This window comes from Pleurodeles waltl, chromosome 10 (assembly GCF_031143425.1).
Source record: "Pleurodeles waltl isolate 20211129_DDA chromosome 10, aPleWal1.hap1.20221129, whole genome shotgun sequence".
Taxonomy (NCBI): Eukaryota; Metazoa; Chordata; class Amphibia; order Caudata; family Salamandridae; genus Pleurodeles; species Pleurodeles waltl.
Genome location: NC_090449.1, coordinates 302398133 through 302419630, shown reverse-complemented (window position 1 = coordinate 302419630; position 21498 = coordinate 302398133). Strand labels below are relative to the sequence as shown.

Here is a 21498-nt window from a genome sequence, read left to right as displayed (position 1 = left end):
ATATGTCCAAAACTGCTAAACTACTACAAAGAGATTTGTGATTTGAATGATAAAACATTACATGTTGACGCTGAGTATACTCCCATATGTATGTAGTGTGCTAAAACCACAAAGATCAGGTGTAATATTGAAACATCAGCTTCTCCTCATGTCTAAACCTCTTACTGGAAATTCCCTACAGCAATTCCAAAATGAGAAGGGCCTAATTAGAATGTTCGATAAATGAACTAGATTCCGATGGAAATGTCTGCCCAAGGTAAAACATGCTTTGCATAGTGATTAAAATTGGCCTTTGATTATCTGTAATTGTCTGAATGATTTTAACTTTGTACCTAAACCAAGAATGAAATACTTGAAAAACGTGGGAAATCTGCTCTGGTAGGATGAATTCCATGTTCGGTGCAAAATTCTAACTTACATTGAATATTCACTGAATTACTGAAGTGCTCCCAAAAATCTACATGCCTAGTATTGTATACATAATGTCTACCAGTAAAGAATTCTGATAATAAAAACTTGAAGCTAATATGCATTTGAACATTTGATCTTTATTACTTTTTGGTAAGACTATGTTCATGATGAAGAAACCTATTGCCCTAAACCCTCATTATAAATTAGGATTTTTCCTCCCCATTTCCACCCAGAAACACACTAAATAATGGACAGCAGAAGTAAATTTGCATTTTGAGGGTGGTAAATTTCTGCAATAGGTATACAAATGCCCCAAACATAGAATACTGTGGGTTTTCATCTAGTCCCTGACCTGAGACATTTAAAAAAAAAAAAACAACAAAAAAAACCACCTCAACCATAAATTAAAACAAGCATTTGCAATGCAAAATCTGAGCCCAACCGCGCTATGTAAATCCCAGCACAATCGCACTGCGTGGACAATAAAAAGATAAAGTAGTGCAGAAACCAGGCTGAAAACATGGAGCCTCGTATGTTTTTGTTAGTTTACCGCTGCTGTGTAGGTGGGCTAAACACCGGAAATGGCATGACATATGCATGCCTTTCAGTAATGAAATCAAGCGGATTTTAAAAGGCAAGCCCACGAACCAATGAAAGTGACATGGGCGTGGTTAAAAGTCCAAGGAGAGATTAAAACAGGGATGGAGCGCTTGTGCACTCGACCCTAAAAATGGGAAAATGTACCAAAGGAGCTTCCACTACGTTTCGTCCACACTCAGTGACCGAAAGCAGCCTTTTGAAATATGCAGTCCATTGCTGCGAAGGTTTTGATTGATGGTTACGCTGCTGGCTTTTTTGGACCCTGGTTGTGTGAAGTTTTATGGGATTTGCTAGTAACTTGCAAAACTTGTTGACCACCAAATTATGCAGCATTGAAAACAAAGATTAAAAAACTTCCACCCACCCCGCTCCCCCCAAAAAGGTCTGCCAAAAATAATAGCGCAAACTAGGATCTGATCCACACCCATTGATGGGGGGGGGGGGGAAGGAACTAAAGTTGTTTGCTGCTTGCTAGAGGATTCGGACAGACTGGTTAAATGTCGTATTGGCTACATACAGTTTTGTTTTAATGTCTTTGTATAATATTCGGACCACTCATGCTATGGTACTTACGTTCTGCTTCATACTAGAAGGATATGGGTAGGAGAACATAGTTAATTCTGCAAGGTTGCAGAATTTAGGCGCTTTTTCACACCTCCTGTGTGATACCGATTAAGATTGGTACATTGTAAAATTGAAATTCTGAATTATGTATTTGTTTACGCAAAAGCAAAGATAGAATTCTAATGCTTATATTTTTACCCATTTTTCCTAGATTTAGTTACTGATTTTGACTTTTCTCCATTTGATGACTTCTTGTTGGCCACATGTTCAGCTGATGAAAGCGTGAGTATTCTACTGCAGTCCCCAAATAAAAACATCATCTTTATTGTAAAGACGCAGTCTTAGCCTGGTGCCAAGATTCTATTAGGGCTCACAGTAAATGCCTCGCTTCTATGGCACCGCCTAGTTGGTCCCATGTGTGTCAAATGTAGACAAATGGGTGCAAAATTCTATGTTCCGAAACCATAGTGCAGGGGATTATGTTTTTGTTCTTCTTTTCTTACATTTAACATCCTTCGTCTTGCATTGACTGGACAGTTAAAAAGGAGACTTGATACATGTATGTGATCTTTCCTTTTGTTTCAAGTCTTTGTCATCTACCTTTGGGTGGGAACATAGCAAGTAAAGTCTTAGTGGCGGATACATGGGAAGCAAGTAAGGGTGAGAGTCCATATACTGAATGTTGCTTATGAGCCAATAGTTCTAGAACATTAGTGATGCTGTTAAAAAAGTTTGAGCTCAATTAGTTTAGGGGCCTTGATCACCAACAAAAAGGCTACTAATCTTAGTGTTGACAATTGAATTGAAGAAACTTGGCTTATACGTACAGAACACTTCCTACACTCCAAAGACAGAGGTTCCCGTTGGGGGGAGTAAGTGTAGGGTAGTGCTTCCTTGCATCTGTCTGAAAAAAGCCAGGTAGGTATCTTTCTGAGGTGAAACTTTGCCACTCAGCTTTACAGAGAATCTGAGGGTAGATATCTTTTTATGAAACATACGCCATTGCGTGGTTATGCCATAACATTTACATCAATATATGCCCCTACCAGACTCAAATCTAATTTATTTGATAAGTTTAACATTGTAGGACAGAGATCTGTTACACTGAAACAGGAGATAAATAAGGCAACCGGACTGGTTTCTCCCTTCTAATCAAAAGTTGTAGTTGGGAACCTAGGACCTTATATGTAGATAAAGCAATTAAAATAGTATGCAAACCAGAAGTATTAGGAATATGTATATAGTCTGGCAGCATCAAACACACAAAGGGTGATTGCAGAAATGATTTGAATAAGTCTAACCACTGGCTATCACTTGGGGTAGCATTCCAACCAATCATTTTTTTGCAAACCATGCTACTTCAGTGTGGACCCAGCTACATGCAGTATTAGCCCAACTTCAATAGGACCCGTCTAGCCCTAAGTGCCAGGCCAGGGCCTCTCTGAACCAGAACACAAGCAACCCGGGACTGATTTCACCTTGACTGGGGCTCATCAGTTGGGTGTAGCTTGGTTTCAGTGGCATGGTGAGCATGGGACCCACATCTGGGCAAACCCTTGCCACTCAGGGTGGTATATCAAACACACATAAGGTGATAGGAGGAATTCTTATAATGATTCTAACTACTGGCAGTTGCTCAGGGTTCCAACCCATCTTTCTTTTGCCCAAGATGTCACCTCAGTTTGGACCCAGCCACATGCAAATCAGTCTTGACCCTGCTCTAGGTGGAACTGTCCAGCCGAACTGCCAGGCCAGGGCCTTCTCTGATCTAGAACACCAGCAATCCAAGACCAGTTTTAACCTGTGCAGCACCTGGCCTAGCAGTTCTGTCTGGACCTTCTTTGAGTTTTCTTCCTCTCTCCGTGCATTCGGTTTCCTCCTCACATGCCAGCCCCTTGCATTCTTCATGTGGCTTGCCCTCCACACCTGCTCAACACTTGCTTCTCCGATCAGCTTTTCATTAGGGTTTTTTTGATCCCTAAGCTACTCCGTTGCTCCCCTCCACAACCCCTGCTCTTCCATTCTCACCATTCTTACCAAGGCACAAGTCCTACATTTCGTGGGGACTAATTACCATACATAATCCTCAATAAAATCACATTGAGTGCTGTGATAGGAAGTGATTTCACAGCACTATCATTTCCTTCCCCCAATAGTGAATAGGTACAATGTACAGTGAAATCTAAAATATACGCTTTACTATACATAATTACGAACGTAAATATATGTATGGAATCAAAAGTGAATATATTAGATAATAAGAAAATCTATATTTAAAGTATATTCCCGACATATATCAATATTAAATCATTTAAATAGTAAAAAATAAAGATGAAATGTACATATTTGATGTGCAATTATAAAACGTGACAACCTTTTTGTACAGAAGTGTGGTACTCCATGACATTTTTTTATGAAATATTATATTGTTCATTAAAACCAGAACATTAAGGCATCCAATGCAATCCCTATATGAAAAATAAACCCATAGTGTATCACACCATCCACATTACCATTTTCCTGAACACTTGTGGTATTTATGTGGTTATCTTCTGGCTTTGCCAATGGACTGCTCGTTTTCGCACACCAGTCCATTGCTGTTCGCAATGAAACGATGGAGGGAGAAGCCCTGTGGACTTCAAGTGTCTAGCAATGTTTATTTTGCCCATCATAATCTCAATGCCAACCAAAGCGCGTTCCCCCCCCCCCTACAGCCCTCCTGAATACCCTGAAGGACTATAGAGGGAGAGAGAGATCAATTGGTATTCCTAGTATATTAGTGATGATGGAAAGTAATTCAAAAAAGTATTTTACCATGTCAAGGCAGCTCCAAACCATATGGAAAAAGTCACAGTTGCGGCCGTAATGTTGGAAGCAAGTGTTCGAGGGGATCTTGCCCTCTTGCCATAGCTTCTTAGGGGTGAGGTAGGCAGTGTGCAGGTGGTTTGTGTGTGAAGCAAAGCTGCGAGGGAATGACAATATCACGCAGAGCCATTTTTGTGTCTCTCCAGTCAAGGGGCCCATATAGTTCTCCCATCGTCCCTTGTCCCTTGTTCATTAAGTGCCAGAAAAAGATCTGGGGCATTGCTAATTCAAGATTTATAAATATGTGCTACTACTCCCCTCCCCAGCACCCCCATGGTAACGTTGGTCTCTAGGTGACTATACACTGGGGACTCAGCCAAGGAGGTGCTAGGGTAATACGTGCTGGGGCTGCAGGTACTTATAAAATTAGGTTCTGTGCAGGTCAGACTTGGTTTGAAGAGTCTGGAGCAACTTCCTATGTGTGCCCTGTGAGATATCCCCCATGTTAGCAACCCCGTTAAGGTCCCACTGCTCAAACCCTTCCAGTCAGGCACTATGAAGAAGACATTTTAGTGTGCCAAAGGGGCATTTTGAGTGTTGAGTGTTTGAGCCTGTCTGATCTAGAGCAGAGTCAAGCTCCAAGCCAGAAGGGCCACCTCGTTCACCGCTTGAAGTCAATCTCGGATAGGGTTTACATATGCTAAGCCCCAATACATTGCCCCAGCCAGCCTGGGAGATTTCATTACGAAATCCTGTTTCATCGTATCTTCTGTACAGCCAATCATTCAGGACTAGAATATGTTAGGTCCATTAGTAAAACCATATGCATCTCCCCATCGTAGGTGAATTGGATGGATTTATTGAATGTTATTAGTGGGGCTTTATTAGCCCATAGCAAGGAGCACACCCTGGTTGTTTGGTCTGTGAAACAGGTTTTGCTGATCACTAGAGGGAAGTTTTGTACCATGTATAGAAAAACCCACTCTGCCAAGAATTATGAGTGGAAGATCAGACCAACTGTTGATGCGTTGGTGTCTGGGCCAACAGAGGGGTAAGGTTAAGGCACCATGTGAGACCAGGTTCTAATGCAATACATTAATGCTGGTGCCCAGATCGGAAGCAAAGTCTGCGATGGAGCCATTCCAGTGTCTCCCCATCACCGTTGAGTGGGACCAGCTATGACCTGACCAACTGCCTCAGACCCGGGGCTTCACTGCACAGTTCTAACATATTAATCAATCTAGGGCCCGTGACTGGGTCGATTCACAAATAGGAGCGCATCATTCACAGGAAGTGCAAAGTGGTTCCCGAAGTCACAGTTCCTTCGAAACCCCCACACCTGGAAATCGCATGTAACCCACACTGTCATGAGTTCTATCACCAGAGTGAAAAGGAGGGGCGCCAGGGGGCACCCCTGTCTGCCCCCCCCCCCCCTGATGATAGGGGCGATAAGGTACCATTTATCCACACCTGTGCTCAGGGTAGGCGTATAAAACTCTAACAGAAGACGCAAAGTGGGGTCCAAATCCCATGTGTCTCAGTACTCTGAACACAAAAGACGAGTCAACGGAGTCCAATGCTTTTTCAACTCGTAATTGGATTTTTAAACAGTTTTGGCAGACACCTAAAATACACCAGAGCACTTAATGTAGGAGTTAATAGTTGTCTGTTCTGCCGTTGTTTCCTACGGGAGTTCTTTCACCCACTTAAAAGCACGAGGGAGCCTTGCATTTTCACCTCATTGAGGGATGACGGCTTAATTCAGTATAATACATTTGGGTCCATCAAGTTTAAAGGATCCCAGTGTAACCCTTACTGGCCATTCTGTCGGGTAGGTGGGGTGCTGAAAGACCTTGGGCCGCATTACAAGTAAATACGATACCAAATGCAAACAGCAGCTGTTCTGGAGCACATTTTGATACCATGAACATCTTCCAGTTTTCTTCGACTTCTGTTTTTTCTTTTTGGAGGGCGTGGCAGCTGACATTTGATACTGGCTGCTCCTCTCTCCCTGGTGCCCTTTTTGTGCATTTTTTTTTATACCTTTAGTTTATTTCTCCAAGATGGACGTCTGCAGTCTTGCAAGGTTACATTAAAAACTGTATACGTCATCAAGCTAAGGCTGGAAATGTTGGCCTTTTCTTGGCTGTACGTCTCTACATCAATATCAACTATATTGGGATTCGCGTTTACATGTATATTTTACATTTTGTATTGTTACGTTTAGAACATAAAAACATTTTAAAGTGTTGAAACGAACCTATATTTAACTGCGACTTGCTATCGTCCTTTGTGATGTAGTGACTTCCAGCGTAAAAGTTGGAAAACTTACCTGCGGCATAGGGACTACAAATTTAGTGACTCTCGATATGGAGCCCTCCAGGTACCTCAATGAAATGGGGAAACACCTTTAATGTTTTTTTTTTTTGCCAGTGCGGTTTGACATGAGCGACAAGCATGGGCAAAGGCAAAATGTCAGCACGTGCCTTTGAAAGCAAGCTACTTTTGGCATTGCTAAGGCTTGTTTTTTTTAATTACTGTTCCGGATGCTACATGCTACCAGCACAATAACCGAATAGTCATAGCAGTTTAGCAGCTCCATCATTGGTGTAGCGGCCTATGCCATGTGCTGTATACAAAGGCCTCTGCGCAGGAATAATCAATCACACTCACACTGGGTACATGCAGTGCGGAATGAACCATGAGTGTCCCTTCCCTCATTTATTTATATCCCTTGCATCCCATAACCACCGGACATGCTCCTTGCATATCCGGGTCAGCCCATGCAGTCTCATGGATCACTAGATTGTCATGGAGTCATTACATTCCTCCCCAACTCAGTTAAAAACGAACACACACATTTTTTCAACTTCCGGCTGGACACCAGATTGGGTCTAAGGTGAAACCGCTGGGACCGTGTGGGGACCTCTTCCTCCTGAGCCACCTACAGTGGTCGTTCCTGAGACCTAGATGGTTCGGGTGAGCGCCACCTCTATCTCCTTCCTCGCCCTGTCACTCCAGTCCATCCTCTACTGACCCCCCCATTGATGATAATGCTGTTCTGGTCCTTCACTTGATGGTTCCAGGAGTGTGGCTTTCCGGAACCATGAGATGTTTTGCAGCACTCATTCTGACCCTTTCTTCCTGTCACCATGGTGCCAGTCACCCTAGTGATGGTCCACACTCCTGATTCGTAGAGCATGCAGAACTTCCACCCAGACTTCCGGTCTTTCAGGATCACACAGTCGCCTATCTGGAGATGGCGTGAGATGGCCTGTCTTACTCGACTGCTTTCTCGTTTGTCTTTTCCCTCCAGACTTGGGCTTGTTCTTGACAATATGGGGATGGCTGCCATCCTCCAATGGTGGGGAGAATATCACGTCATCTTCCCTTCAGCTTGAGGGACTATGGCCCTTTTCCCGTCTGGCAGTGCGGAGTACCCCGGTACTCCCAGAGAAACTGATGCAAGTGGAGCTCTGGGTCACCAGCCTCTAGCATGGAAATGCAGAGGATTGTAAGCATTGTGGGGTGACTCGCCGGTAGCGGATGCCTAAATTCTTCAACATTTCTTGGAATTCGGCCCCTTAGAATGGGGGCCCCTTGTCTGTTTTGAACTCGTCTGGGAGTCCAAACATGGCAAACGTCTTCTCCAACGCCGGCGCCACGTTGCTGAAGGCAGTGGACTCGACGACCTCCACAGTGGGGTATTTAGAATGGCTGTCCATGAGCACTACGGTAATCAGGCCATCAGGACCATTCCCAAAGTCAAGGCTCACTTTGGACCATGCACAGTGCGACTCTTCAGTGATGACTGGTGCACGTACATCCCCAGCACTCATTAGCTGACCGCCAGAGCACTGCTTCACCAGGTCCTCGACTGCACCTTCTAGGCACGGCAGCCATACCTTCTCCCTCATGGTGGCTTTCATTTTTGCATTGCCCTGATGCCCACCATGGGCAAACATGGTCACTCTGCGCAGCAGTCTTTTCGGGATTACTAAATGATGTCCGCGTAGTAGGATGCCATCTTTGGCTGTGGTCAGCTCGCTGCAAACCCTCCAGATGTTTGCCAGCCGGTCTCTCTCCACAGTTTTCTACTGGTCTGTGTACTTCAGGAAGTCTTGCTACGATCCTGCTTCTGAGGCTTGCTTCGACCTTGTACAGCATCCTCGCCGACAGCCTCCGTGATCTCCATCAAGCTCATCGACCTGGGGCAGCTGCCAGTGACCAGCATTTGCACTGTGCTTCCGTTGCCTCCTCTTCCTGTCCTTGGCATTCATCAACCGGCTCCGGCGTACACCGTGAAAGGAAGTTGGCTGGATTCCTTGCTTCTGGTCAGTACATGACTTCCGCTTGATAGTGTTGCAGCAGCACGGCCCACCGTTCTATTGTTGGAGGGTGGTGTGGAGCACTTCCCTTGAACAGTGGCATAAGTGGCTGGGGGTTGGTGACAACTCTGAACGGCCTCTCGCAGAGGTGCAGATGGAAGTGTCCACAGGCTCAATTTATCACCAGCGCTTCTTTTTCAATCTGGGAGTAACGGCGTTTCATTGATGATAGGGCTTTGCTGGCATACGCAAGGGGGACCCATTGCCCCAGGTCAGTTTCTCCTGGGTCGACTGCTCCTAGCCCTACTGGGCTGGCATCCACAACCAACTCTGTCCTTTTCTTCGGATCAAAGTATGCCATGGTGGTGTCGCACAAGAGTGCCGCATTGAGTGCTTGAAATGCCTCATCTTCCCAGTCTCCTCATGGCCAAGGAGCTTCAGTTTTTGTGAGTGCTCGCGGGGATTCCGACAGGGTTGCCAGGTTTGGTATGAATCTGCCACATTACGTGGCTGTGCCAAGGGAGCTCCTCACTTCTGTGATGTTTTTTAGGAGCTGGCACTTGTTTAATGGCATGTGATTTCCTTGGATCTACCTTGATGCCTTTCTGGTTAAACACATTCTCAAAAAATTAAATAGACTTTTGGAAGAAAGAGCATTTCTCTTTGTGGAGGGTGAGTCAGTGTTCTGCCAGTTGCCTGAGGGTAGCTTTGAGGTGACAGTAGTGCTCCTCAGCGGTGGCGGAATGGATCCAGATGTCACCGCTGATATTCATGACTCCTTGTAGCCCGGATAGAGTCTTGTGGATGGCGTCTTGAAATATTTCTGCAGCTGACAAGACCCCGAAGGTGAGTTGTTTATACCCCCTGAGCCCAACGTCCGTCAAACGTTATGTACTGGCTCTCCTCAGCAAGTTCAAGTTGGTGATACCTTGCATTGAAGTCTAATTTAGAGAACCACTTTGACTTAATCAGATCAGCAATGATGTTGTCAGTGGTTGGCGTTATGTGCCATTCTCGCCTAATCGCCACATTCAGTATGTGCATGTCTATCCATAGGCGGATCTTTCCAGGTTGTTTAGACTTTTCAGCTATGACAAGGAGTGACACCCAGGGCGTTGGTCCAGTCACCTTCTAAATCACCCCTAGCTCCTCCAGTTTGTGGAGCTCCTTCCCGACCTGGGGGGGGTGCGGAAGTGAAATGGGATGCGTCTATGCCGTAGGGCTACAGGCCTCACTGCCTGGTTGATGTGTAAATGGATGGATGGGGCCTTCAGGCACCCCAGTCCAGTGAGCAGTTCTGGGAATTGATCTAGCAATTCATCAGTCTGCAATGTCTTTACACTCCTTCGAATGACACCATCCCTAAGTCTTCTGCGAAATGATTACCTAGGAGAGAGTCAGCTTCTCCATCCACCACATGGAAGATGGCCTGAATTTCCATGTCACCAGACCTGACGCAGACTGTCATCTTTCCTTTCAGCGAGAGAGGGGTGTGGCTCCCATAGGTGAATATCTTTGTGGTGGCTGCTGTAAGGGCTGGTCGGGTTCGAAGACGACTATATTGTTGTGACGCATTTAAATCCATAGAGGCCTCGGTGTCTATTAGTGCCTTCACCAGGGAACCTTCTACATTAATCATACAGGTCGGTTGCAGCCTCCAGTGTCGTTTGAGATCATTGGTGAATTATATAAAAAATACTTCTCTCCCTCCCCCCCCCCTCCGTCCTCTGGAAATGATTTCATCGAGTCATCCGTGGTAGGCCGCGGGCAATGTGGAGTCCGCTGTCAACAGTTGTATGATCATTCTTGTTGTCTTGTGCCTGTCCCTCATACCTCTCCCTTTCGAGCCACTCCTGAAGACTGATGCAAGATCATTCAGCTTCCCGCAGTTGGAACATAATTTTCCTTTGGCTGGGCAGTTCTTTGGAGGGTGTTCCTCTCTTCCACAGTGTTTGCACTGCCCTCCTCGTGCTGTCAGTGTATATGCCGGGGGCTTCCTTCTCGGTCTTTGCAGCTGTACAGTGTCCGCCCTTTCCACCTTCACCACTGGGGTCTTCTTGGCGTTTGCATGATTGCCAAGCAAATCCACTTCTGCTGCTCTAGGTGCTGATAGGTCATGCGATTGGGCCATGATTAAAATGTCCTCTAAACTGATCTTGGGTTGTCTCAGGATGAGGTCCCTCAGTTTCTTGGAATGCATGCAGCCTTGAATTATCTGTGCCTGTATGTCCTTTGGCAGGTCATCTTCTGTGCACGTTTGCCAGTTCCCTTAACCGGGCATAGAATTGATTGATGGACTCTCCGTCCCTCCGTCATGTTTGATGAAGTTTATATCTCTCAAAGTCTGGTTGAGCTGCCGGTCAAAGTGGGCGTTGAGCGCTCTCACTGCTGCATCATAGTCATCCCTTTCATCTTTGTTGGGGAGATATTGGGGAGATATTTAAACAGCTTATACATCTCACCACCCCCAAAGTGCAGTAGAAGTGATCTTTTGACTGCTCCGTCACATTCACCGGTTACTACGAAGTAGTTTTCGAGCCTGCCAACCCAAATCTTCCTCAGCTGGGAAGCGGTTGTTGGGTCTTCCAGCTCACTGAAGTGCGTAAGTGCTCCAACCATGGTATGTTGCTGTGGTGGTGGCATTGGGTTTGCAGCACATGTCTGCTCATCTGCCATGCCGTTTGTGTGGGTGCCCACCTGCAGCAGACAGTCTGTGGGTCCAAGTGTAACGTGCCCTGTTAGCGTATGCCCTCAGCTTGTGAGGGCGAATGCCTTTTGTTGTTGTTCTTTCTAGGTATTACTTTTATTTTGGGTTATTTTCATTTCTTTTACTCCTTTATTACAATTGGGATGTTATCACTTCCCTTGTCTACCAGTAACTGCCTCCACATGAAAGATAAAACATTCATAGGGTATTCATTCACCAACACTTTTAAAAAAAGACACACAAATCCATGCCCCCTCTCTCCTTCCCCTTGTTTATTGACAAACACAAAGAAAAAAAAAAGAAAAACAGAAAAGGTTACACTCACCTGGTAAGCAGAAACTACCCAAATTCCACTAGTCCATCTGTATTGCAAACAGAGTTAAGCATTTGCCCACTGCAACAGTGGATGCAGTGAACATTCTCAGTAGTTTTAACCACACTTGGCAATCTCTTATCACCAGCATTTGCATTGGTTAATTCACCGAAAATATCACAACCAATGATAAGGCTAAGCTGAACTCTTGCATGTTGACATTTTGTTCCTACACTTCTTTTCTTTTAAGAGAACTTCACTGTCATTTTCAAGTTTCTTTGTTCAAAACTTTTCAATGCAGAACAGTGTTGCATATGTTATGTACATATTGTGGTTATATATTTCAATACTTGTTCACCTATTTATTGATCAGTAGTATACAGTTGTCTTTTAACAATTCAAAACTTTCTTCCCTCATCATCACTTACCCCTGGAGAGTTGCACTTTTTGTGGCTTGATAAGTTAGTTCATAGGAAGCAGTGCTAAATGCTGATCCCTGTCACATTGGTCATCGCCCCCCGAGTCACAGCTGGTTATTATGGGTCATTTTTCCTTTTGTTCATCAAATGTCATGGGTGAAGGTTTCCCTTGGTAGCTCTAATTCCAACTGGTTGCAGGTTGTGATTTCCACCATTTATAGCATGACCACCTGTCTGTCAAATGGGAGCACTCGTTTCCCTCTGTTCACACTGGCAGGTAATGCTGTGTTGGATTCTCTTGTTATTGTTGCTGCTTTTGCCTGTGGTGGTCAATCAGCATTGCCCCAGCTTTCCTTGAAGCTATGGTCAATACGTCCAAGAGTCCTACAATGAATTATTTGCACCTTTCCCTTTGTTTTTCTCTTCTGAATGTCCTGCTTTCAACTTCCACCCAGTATAATACCTCTTGCGACTTTCCTCCCACCCCTGTGACTAATACTTAGGAGTTGCTGTCCTCAGTTGCTGAGAGTGGAGATCATTCTTTGCTATCATCCTTAAAATTCGATTTTTCAAATGATTTCTCCCTGGTTTCTGTCCAAAAGGCTCCTCCCCCATAGACGTGCCAGCCCGGACCTCCCATCTTAACACCTTCTTTTCACCTGGTCGGGTTCCACAACCTTTGAAGTTGGTAGTAAACCTCCCTCTCCTTACGAAGCCTGATCTGAAGGCAAGCATTGAATCCAACTGTTGTCCATTTTGTTTACTACTTGTTGGCATTTGTGAAAAGTACCTGGCACGTTGGCTCTCTGTGGCGATATGTATAGATCTTTTAAAAAAAAATTGCCTATCACATCAATTTACAAGTCGCACGTACTCCCTGTCCCCATACCTATAATCATCATTTGATGCACATTTTTCGAGTGTTCTGATGAATTCCAGTCAAAGGTTGCTGCAATCTTTCTTGCAGAACTGTCCAAAGTTGCCCCCTAATAAAATGTCTGACAGTTCCCCCTAAGCTGTTAGCGTATGTCACTTCATCCAGCCATTCAAAACTGGGTACTGTATTCGTCAAAGCCTTTCATGAGACCTGTTAACTGTTTAGAGTAGTCCGCCCATAGTATCTCAAAATTACATCACTCATATGTTCAGAACTCTTACGTATTTAAAAAAAAATCTTTTCATTAAACTTTTCTTGTAGTTATACGAGAGTTGTTACAGTGCAGCATGCTCAAGCGGGGTATCAGCAAATTCAGACCAGACCTTTTCCCATAGCTACATTTTATGATCTCATTCTCACTGAAAGGTTGAAAGCTCAACATGGCTGCCGCCTTCTCATCGCACGTTTGCTTATGCATGTTACAAGCTAGCTCAAATTGTATAGCTCCTTCAACAACCTTGAGAACCTTGTCTTAGGGTGCTGAGTAGCATTAGGGAAATACAGAGGTAGTTCATGGGTAGTGGTATGTAAGCAAACGTAGTGTAGTTAAATTGACTAATCTAAAAAAACACTGGAAGCTGTTAACACAACAGTGGGGTGAGTTGTGACCCTAAACAGTTGTTAGAATGTTTAGACACAAAGATAAAATAACCATTTTACATTTGCAGTACGATTACAAGCAGATGTGAAACAATTTCTGATCTTCCCCTAGTTCAATCACAGTGATGTGGGAAAGGTAGCATGGCCTCTAATGCCCGCTAGGATACGAGCTCTACTGCTATCATGTTGTGTAGTAAAACATCGCCATGACTGAGGTGCACTGACCTCGTTGTTGCTGTACCTGCTGGACTAAACATAGCCATTCCTCTGTTTCCACTTCTGACAAGAGGATCATAATAAAAATTTAGTAGGTTTGGGACATTGCTTTGGAGATATAGGTGGTCATTATTAACTCAGTGGGAAAACCTGCCAAGTTTCGAGATGGCGGTCTACAATAGACCGCCTATGCGTTGAAGACCCCGCAGGCCACATAATCATTCCACTGGCCTGGGAGGCGGTAACAGTGTTTCTGGCAGCTAGCCCAGTGGACTGCAGGGCCCGTAAATCAGGCAGTGACATGTGCACCGGAGCTGTGCACGGGAGCCCAAGGCACCCATTCCGCCAGCGCAGGGTAAACCGCCAGGGAAAGGCTGGTGGAAACAGGTACATAATCCGGTGGGCAGCGCTGCCCTGTCAGATATGTAACTCCACCATTGCCAGGCTGTCTGGCGGCAGTAGCCTCATGGTGGCGGAGTTACGCCAGTGGCGGTTCTGCCATGTCTATTATATGGTGGTCTGGGCCGCCATTCCGGTGATTACCCAGCCCGCCATGTTCATAATGAGGCCCATAGTCTTCACTTACCACTACTTTAACTTAGTGATGCCAAAAACTTGTTCTTCATTCAGCGGCCTATCTTGCTTCATGTCTGCACTCTAACGTTCCCTCTCTTGTTGTTGCTATGATGCTCCAATCTCAATATCTCTTTTTCAAACTCTCTCTGGGCCTTCTGCATCCTGAAGTCTAGCTTCTAAAGGTGGAGAGCATCAATGTTAAGGTTAGGAAAATGTGGAAACCAAGAACGAGACAGATGGGTAAGGAGAGGTGCTTTTGAGGGTTTCTTCTGCATAAATGTCTTCTGGGGAGCCAGTGCTGTCAACATTTTCAGCACTAGGATGTGTTGACATGCACCAGAGAGTATCATCAGCCACATCAGCTTTTGCAACACTGACGTACTTCAAGTACTTCAATCCAAATGCAGTCCATAATCATCTGAAGGAAAGGTTTTCCAAGCTGGCTCATCGGAGTCTGGCTTTTAACTGTAGAAACAGAATTTTAGTACATGGTTTTAGTAATTCTTAAAGTATGGAACTTGATCTACACTGCTGGCCTACTGCTGTCAGGTTTTTTATTGAACGCAAGCCTCAGCCAGTGTTTACTGGCTGTACAGACAGTTCTAAACACTATAGAGGGAAGACGGATTAGTGGGATTATGCAGAGTACTACATGCATGCAGCTAATACCATAAAGCAGCTGTGCAAGAAGAAGGGTTAAAGGACTAGTAGGTTGAGAAGTAAGCAGAATTGCTACAGTAGAATTAGACGAGGAATGCACTCGGCCAGCAGCACTAGAATGAGGGTGACATAATGCACAATAGTGAGAGGGAAGCAGTGTGATTTGGCCTTTTATTTGCATACGACCATGTCAGTGGCCAACCAGTGACAAGGTCATATAACTAATGTTGAACAAACTACTTGGGCCACCTGTGAACCATGCTTTCATTGTTAGGTCATTGGCAGATGAAGATATGAGCTCACATGATTGCTATCAATTGTATTCTAGGCAACCAAGACACATTCCTGCAAATAATGAAGAAGATGTATTCATTTAGTTACACCAATCAGTTCACCTACCCAACTACACAAGTCCACTCACGCACTCTGGTTATGATTGATGAGCTGGATTTTTACTGTTCTTGTATTTGCCTTTCACTTTTTATGCACAAATAGACATGGATTCCCTCTTATGCTCCTTTGGTCTCGTGTTCCTCACAGGTAAAGGTCTGGCACCTGGGTCCTGATGGACAGGATCTTCCTTCCTCTGCGGCTGCTACTTTGGGACCGGAAGGTTGCCAGGTCGAGACCTTGCAATTCCACCCGACAGCAGATGGAGCGTTGGCCAGTGGTGCCGGAAAGGTCTTGAAGGTCTGGGATGTTGCCAATGAGAAACCCCTTGCAGGTATTATGTGCTATCAATGTCATGCACTTCTCAATGGTGTACTATTAAAATACCCACAACTAAGTCATGTACGGACAAACTTATCACCTCTCGAAAGCAGAAACAAAAGGGTTTGACTCAGAAGTATGGCCTCATACAGAAACGCACACCTAATACAGCTGTTTCTATGAGCTGCTATTCCAGGTTACAAGCTGTTACAGTTTTTGGAAAAAAAGGCTATTGAGTTGCAAGTTGTGATGGTAGTGAAGGGTGGTTCCATTTGCAGTATCATAGGGTAGAGAAGCATCTGTCGGCTTGTTTCAAACAGTGGTATCTGAGATTGTGGAAATTAGTTTTAATGGAAAGAACTATGCTATTGTTTTAAATAGTTCTGTAGTTTTAAGAACTAAGGGTTTGTTTTAATCTGCAGGCACACACATTGGCATTATGAGAGGCACTAAATAACCCAGGTAAAAATGCACATTCAAACAATTTATACAAATAATTGTAAGGCTTGATCCAGACATTACTTATGCACACCCCAAATATATATCCATCTGCATTTACCAAAAAACTGAACTGGGCCCTACGTAACAGAGCTGTGTTGATACGTGCATCTTTGACATTAGGAGGACTAGTGTGTTTTAAGAACTCTTTTCCTGGTCCCTCATGATCTGCCCTTTTAACTGCCTATAATGCAATGGTGCCCTCCCAATGCCTTTATTTGGCTGGGCTAGTAGCCTCACGTTCTGAACTAAGCTGGGAGAAGGAGGTGGGCAAATGTTTGAAAAAATTATTTGGTCTGTCTAAAAGTGCAGTTGTCCCTGGCAATAAAATTGGAAGTGGATTTGCAGGCTTTGAATTTTCTGGCCTATGAATCCACCCTGAGGTTCTGGGATAAACTGTGGACCTTGGAGGCCCAAAAGATATTGTGCCTTGTGAAGAGTGAGGTAACATGGGCGGTGCAGGCCAGGATTAGATTAGGAAAAATTGCTGTGGCATTACAATTGGAACATTTTAAATTGGTAGAGGCCTCACACCTCTCAAAAGTTGAATTGAAAAGGGCTTGCAAAAAAGAGTCAATGTCGTGTGACCTGTAGTATGTAAAGAGCAAACCCTCAGCAAATTTTATGCTGGAATCCTGGAATAACCATAAGGTTTTTCCACATATAGCTGCCTTGCCTAATGTTCAGTTAGGCCTATCACTTTTAAAAATTCTGGCTTGCTTTGAATGTGCGATATTTAAGACAGGAGAAGTTTAATGCATTTTTTTATGTTGAGAATAATTGTACGTGTGATCTAGGATTTCAGAAGTTTTTTTATCCATCTTTTATTAGATTGCTTGCATTTTTATAGGATTCATTGTGTGATTTTTTTTTTTTTTTTTTTTTAAACCGTTTTTTAAAAATATCATATTTCTCATCGGACCTAAGCACTTGAATTTTGGCGAACATTACATTTTTGGATGTTGCATGTTCTTAAAAGCACGTTTGGACTAGAGAAACTGATCCTATATACTATGGCTTGTCCTAAAGAATGGACTGGATGTTTCAAGTACTATCTAGATACTTGAAGATTTTGCTTGTTGGGCAGAGCAGATTGTAGGGTTCTTAAAGTAGTTGGGGGTTCCGGTGTGGAGAGGGACGCTGTTAGTAATATTTTATGTCTATGCATGCATTTATTGTTTCAAAGACTTTTGTGTAAACATTAATAAATTTGAGCTTGAACTATATCCTCTGCAATTTTTGTCTTTTGCTACTGTGAGACTATATACCTGACAGTGTGTATCAATCTGCCTTCTGTTGAAATACACGTACTGGATAGACTAAGTTTGTTTGCTGTGTTGGGTGTTTTCTATGGCAAAGGTCAGGCTCGTTCGAATCCATTCTCATCATGGGAGTACAGTCGATAAAGTATATATCCTCGGTTCCAGGCAGGGCCTCACTGCAGCTATATTTGCTTAACACTCTGATTTGAAACAGAGACCAGAGGCTTGAGCGTACTCCAAGATCCAGAGCCTGAATATGCCAGACTGCTATTGAAACAATGAATGAAGGAAAACAAGAAGAAATAATGAGTAGAACATTCTACGCAGAAAATCATGAGCTGCGTTACAGAGGTTGGATACCAATGGCAGTTCATTTAGCAGACGTGGCTGAAAATTGAGAGAGAGAGAGAAACATGGCTGCAGCCAAAGAGAGAAAAGAATAGAATAAACCTAGGAACAACAAATCAAAAACAGATGTAGAGAACTGGAACAAGTAAACCTAAAGCATTTGAAGTTAGCACAGCAAAGAAAAAGAGATAATCTAGCCAGACTTGATGGAACAGAGTACGGTTTGCTGTTAGCACAGCACAGACTGATCAGTTTTAAGATCTTTCTTACAAATATATTCTATTGGAAAATAGACTAGCAATAAATATACCAATACAGATTTAAAATGTCATTGTGTATTTTCAGATTAAAAATCACCAACAATCTGAGTTTATGTCAGGCAAACTGATCCCTGTCCATGAATTCATGAGAGACAATAAAAAGAAATACAAGTTATCATTTTTTTAAAAAAACACCTCCCAAGTGTCTTGTAATTGCTTTTGACTTTTTTTCTCTAACTGTCAGAATCGCAGGCTCCATCACGAACAGTTGGCAAAAAAGCGTCCACCAATTGTTCTCGGAAGGCGGACTGGAGGGTTTCCGTACTCGAACAATACAGTCTAATGGTGGCTGTAGAAATAAACAAGATATGTGTAAATTGGTCAGGTAAACTCCAATCAGTACACATCGTGATGTTCTCACTGCTCAAAATGAGATCAGTCTGCAGCCTGCTAGATAAATACCCACTAATTTTGGACCAAAGATTATGTAATTTTGAGCAAGTACCGAACTAATGTACAATATCTGCATTCAGTAATAGGCACCTTTTTGGCATGAAACCTGCGCCTCCCGTTTCCATTTAGATATTTTATCTGTAGTGTAGTAGAGCAAGTGAACCCTTTTGAAGCATTGCAGTTTAAGCCTGGATGTTAACAAGATTGAGTTGGCCAGCAAAAGGGATTGTTCAGTCATCTCTGAATGTACAGCATCACCAATCTTAGATGTCTGTTTAGCCAGCAGACCCAGATCATCTACTCTATGGGAAGAAAGGACTTTATAGAATTCCTGGAGAGTTATTTTATTTGTTTCTAAAAAAAGATGTAAGAAATATGATCGATCAGGATTAATACTAACATTTATTCATTTCAAGTCCTTTTGAAAATAATTACGAATCTTCAGGTATTTAAAAAATGAGTGTTGCGGCAGATTAATTTTTTTCTGCAGATCAGGAAAGGTATAAACACCTTATTTTATATTTGCCCAAAGGTCCTCAAACCTTTGTAAGCCCAATTCCAGGTTATGGAGTCATGACCTCTTTCAGGAAAGTAAAATGTTTCCAAAATTCCATATAGAGGCTGATCATCCCACAACCATAATTCTTACGCCACTCCCCCAAGACTTCAAAAGCATCCAAAATAACCTTAAATTCGACTCCTCTTAAAAAAAAAAAAAAAAATTAGGCTCTATATGTTGAGAGAAAGACCCCTTCCCACCCTAACAGAAGATGATAAATACCCAGATATCCTCTGTCTCCTTTGTTGGCAACCAACATTCATATAGGTTGACCCATGGCAGCCCAATATAATTTAAAATTGAGGAGAGCCCATCCTCCTCTTTGCGGAGGTAGTTGCATAACACTGAATGGTCTTTTTTTTTTTTTTACCCTTTATAAAACTATATAAGGAATCTAGGGCCAGATGTAGCAAAGGTTTTTACCCATTCTGTGTCTATGGGAAAAAGTGTCCGTACATATGGCCATTAGTCTCTTAAAAAAGGAATTAGGGGCATAAAAAGGATAGCTCGAAACAGATAAAGAACGTATGCCATCTTGATAATATTAAAACTTATGACTAAACTTATATGGTGCTGCTAACATAATGAAACAACAGTTGTTGTAAAAGTTCCTCATAACTTATACGGGTAATATCTTAAATATGGTTTGAGATTTCAATCACCAGATATGTTGCAGCCTTCGTGACTCTTGATTCTTCCTGCCTAACCTTAGAATTGACCACAGTCTAGGTTTTACTCATGTTAAGGTTATAACCAGAGACCTTGCCAAACTCCATTGCCTGAGCCTTGATGTGTTTGACATTATTTTCTACGTCAGAAGAATAAATTGCCCTATCAACGGCACAGGCTGAGATCGTAGTTGCATCTTAGATCTTAATTGCATACCCCTTTTAAATAATTGGCTTAATACCCTTCTTCCATATACAATAAAGATATGGCTCCAGATAAATGACAAGCAGTGACCGAGATATCGGGCAGCCCTAGCGGGTCCACCGGAGACTACTAAAGCAATCAGAATAGTGCTCGTTCACTATGACTGTGGCTCCAGGATCTCTTTAGAATAGCTGTGACCACTTAAGGAAGACCTGACCAAAACCAGTCTTTCTCATAATTGATCACAAAAAAGGCCATGAAGCTCTGTTGAAAGCCTTCTTGGCTTCCAATAGGATCATACTGGTCTGACTCCCCAAAGCATTAATGGCCATAATGGCATCAAACAATGATACTGCAGTATTAGTATGTGTAGTAGTGTCTCAAGAAGGTATAACTGTGTGCTGTTGGGAACATACCAAAGTCTCAATAATGGAAGCAAGACGATTAACCAGTATTTTAGAAAAAATCTTGGCATCAGCATTGAGGAAAGATATAGCCCGATATGATCCTCTCTTGTTTGCTGGCTTCCTTTTTCAGAAATTCAGCTATGTTAACAGAGTTCCAAGATGTGGGCATCTCTAGCCTGTGGTCGAATTCTGAGATCATCTGACAAAAGATGGCCGCAAGAACATTGACAGATGTTTTCTAGAATTTGAGATATGCTGATTGCATCACCCAGTGCTGAATTTGCAGTACTGGATACAGTTGAGCTACTCCAAGCATAGTACAGCTTCTGGCAGTCAAGTAAGATGATCCTCAGAGCTTGCAACCCTTCTCCCGCCAGCATTGAAACCTCTCCTTTTGCATGCCTGGAGAAAAATCTAAGTTAGCCAGTATGGGAATCATGGGAGAGGAAAAAGCAATCCTTTTCTCAGTGCCACGGTATACCATCACCGGGGATAAATATAGATCCCATGTTGTGTCTGCAGGGTAACCACGGTTCCTTCCAGATATGGGGTTCTGTCACAGCCTGATCCATAAAGCCCCAGTGTTTCTCAGAGGTTGGGTGACTCCACTCCCCTCTACTCCACCAGGAAGCAGAGTTGTGAGGATTGGGAATACCTGACTTCCCAGGGGATAGCCAATCCCCCCTCTAAGATTGTGTCTGTGTAGCCGAGGTTTCTTTCCATCCCATATTAATCTATTCATCCTGAGCTGTAGGGTCCTTAAGTTGTGTTTCGGTTGCATGAGTAGCAAAGTGTTGGAAGGTGTAAAGAATCTGCAGGAGTACTGTCATTTTGACAGCTGCTATCCATCCTAGCCAGGATAGCTGCAGCCATTGCCAGTTCCCTAAGTCAGACAAGACCTGAGAGATGAGGACATCATAGTTAAGTGTCACTGTCTTTGCCACTAATCGGGCCAGCTTGACGCTAAGGCAAGGTATAAACTCTCCAGCCC

The 21498-nt window shown here is 43.5% G+C and overlaps 1 protein-coding gene across 2 annotated transcripts in view; it reads left to right on the top strand.

Moving 5' to 3' along the window:
* The window catches only part of LOC138261488 (coronin-7-like), a 1075977-nt gene that overhangs the window by 99481 nt on the left and 954998 nt on the right, over positions 1-21498 (top strand). For both annotated transcript variants that reach the window (XM_069210466.1, XM_069210465.1), the window contains exons 4-5: positions 1787-1857; positions 15677-15860. In XM_069210466.1, the coding sequence (XP_069066567.1) occupies positions 1787-1857; positions 15677-15860 (255 nt within the window). The remainder of the gene's footprint in view (positions 1-1786; positions 1858-15676; positions 15861-21498) is intronic.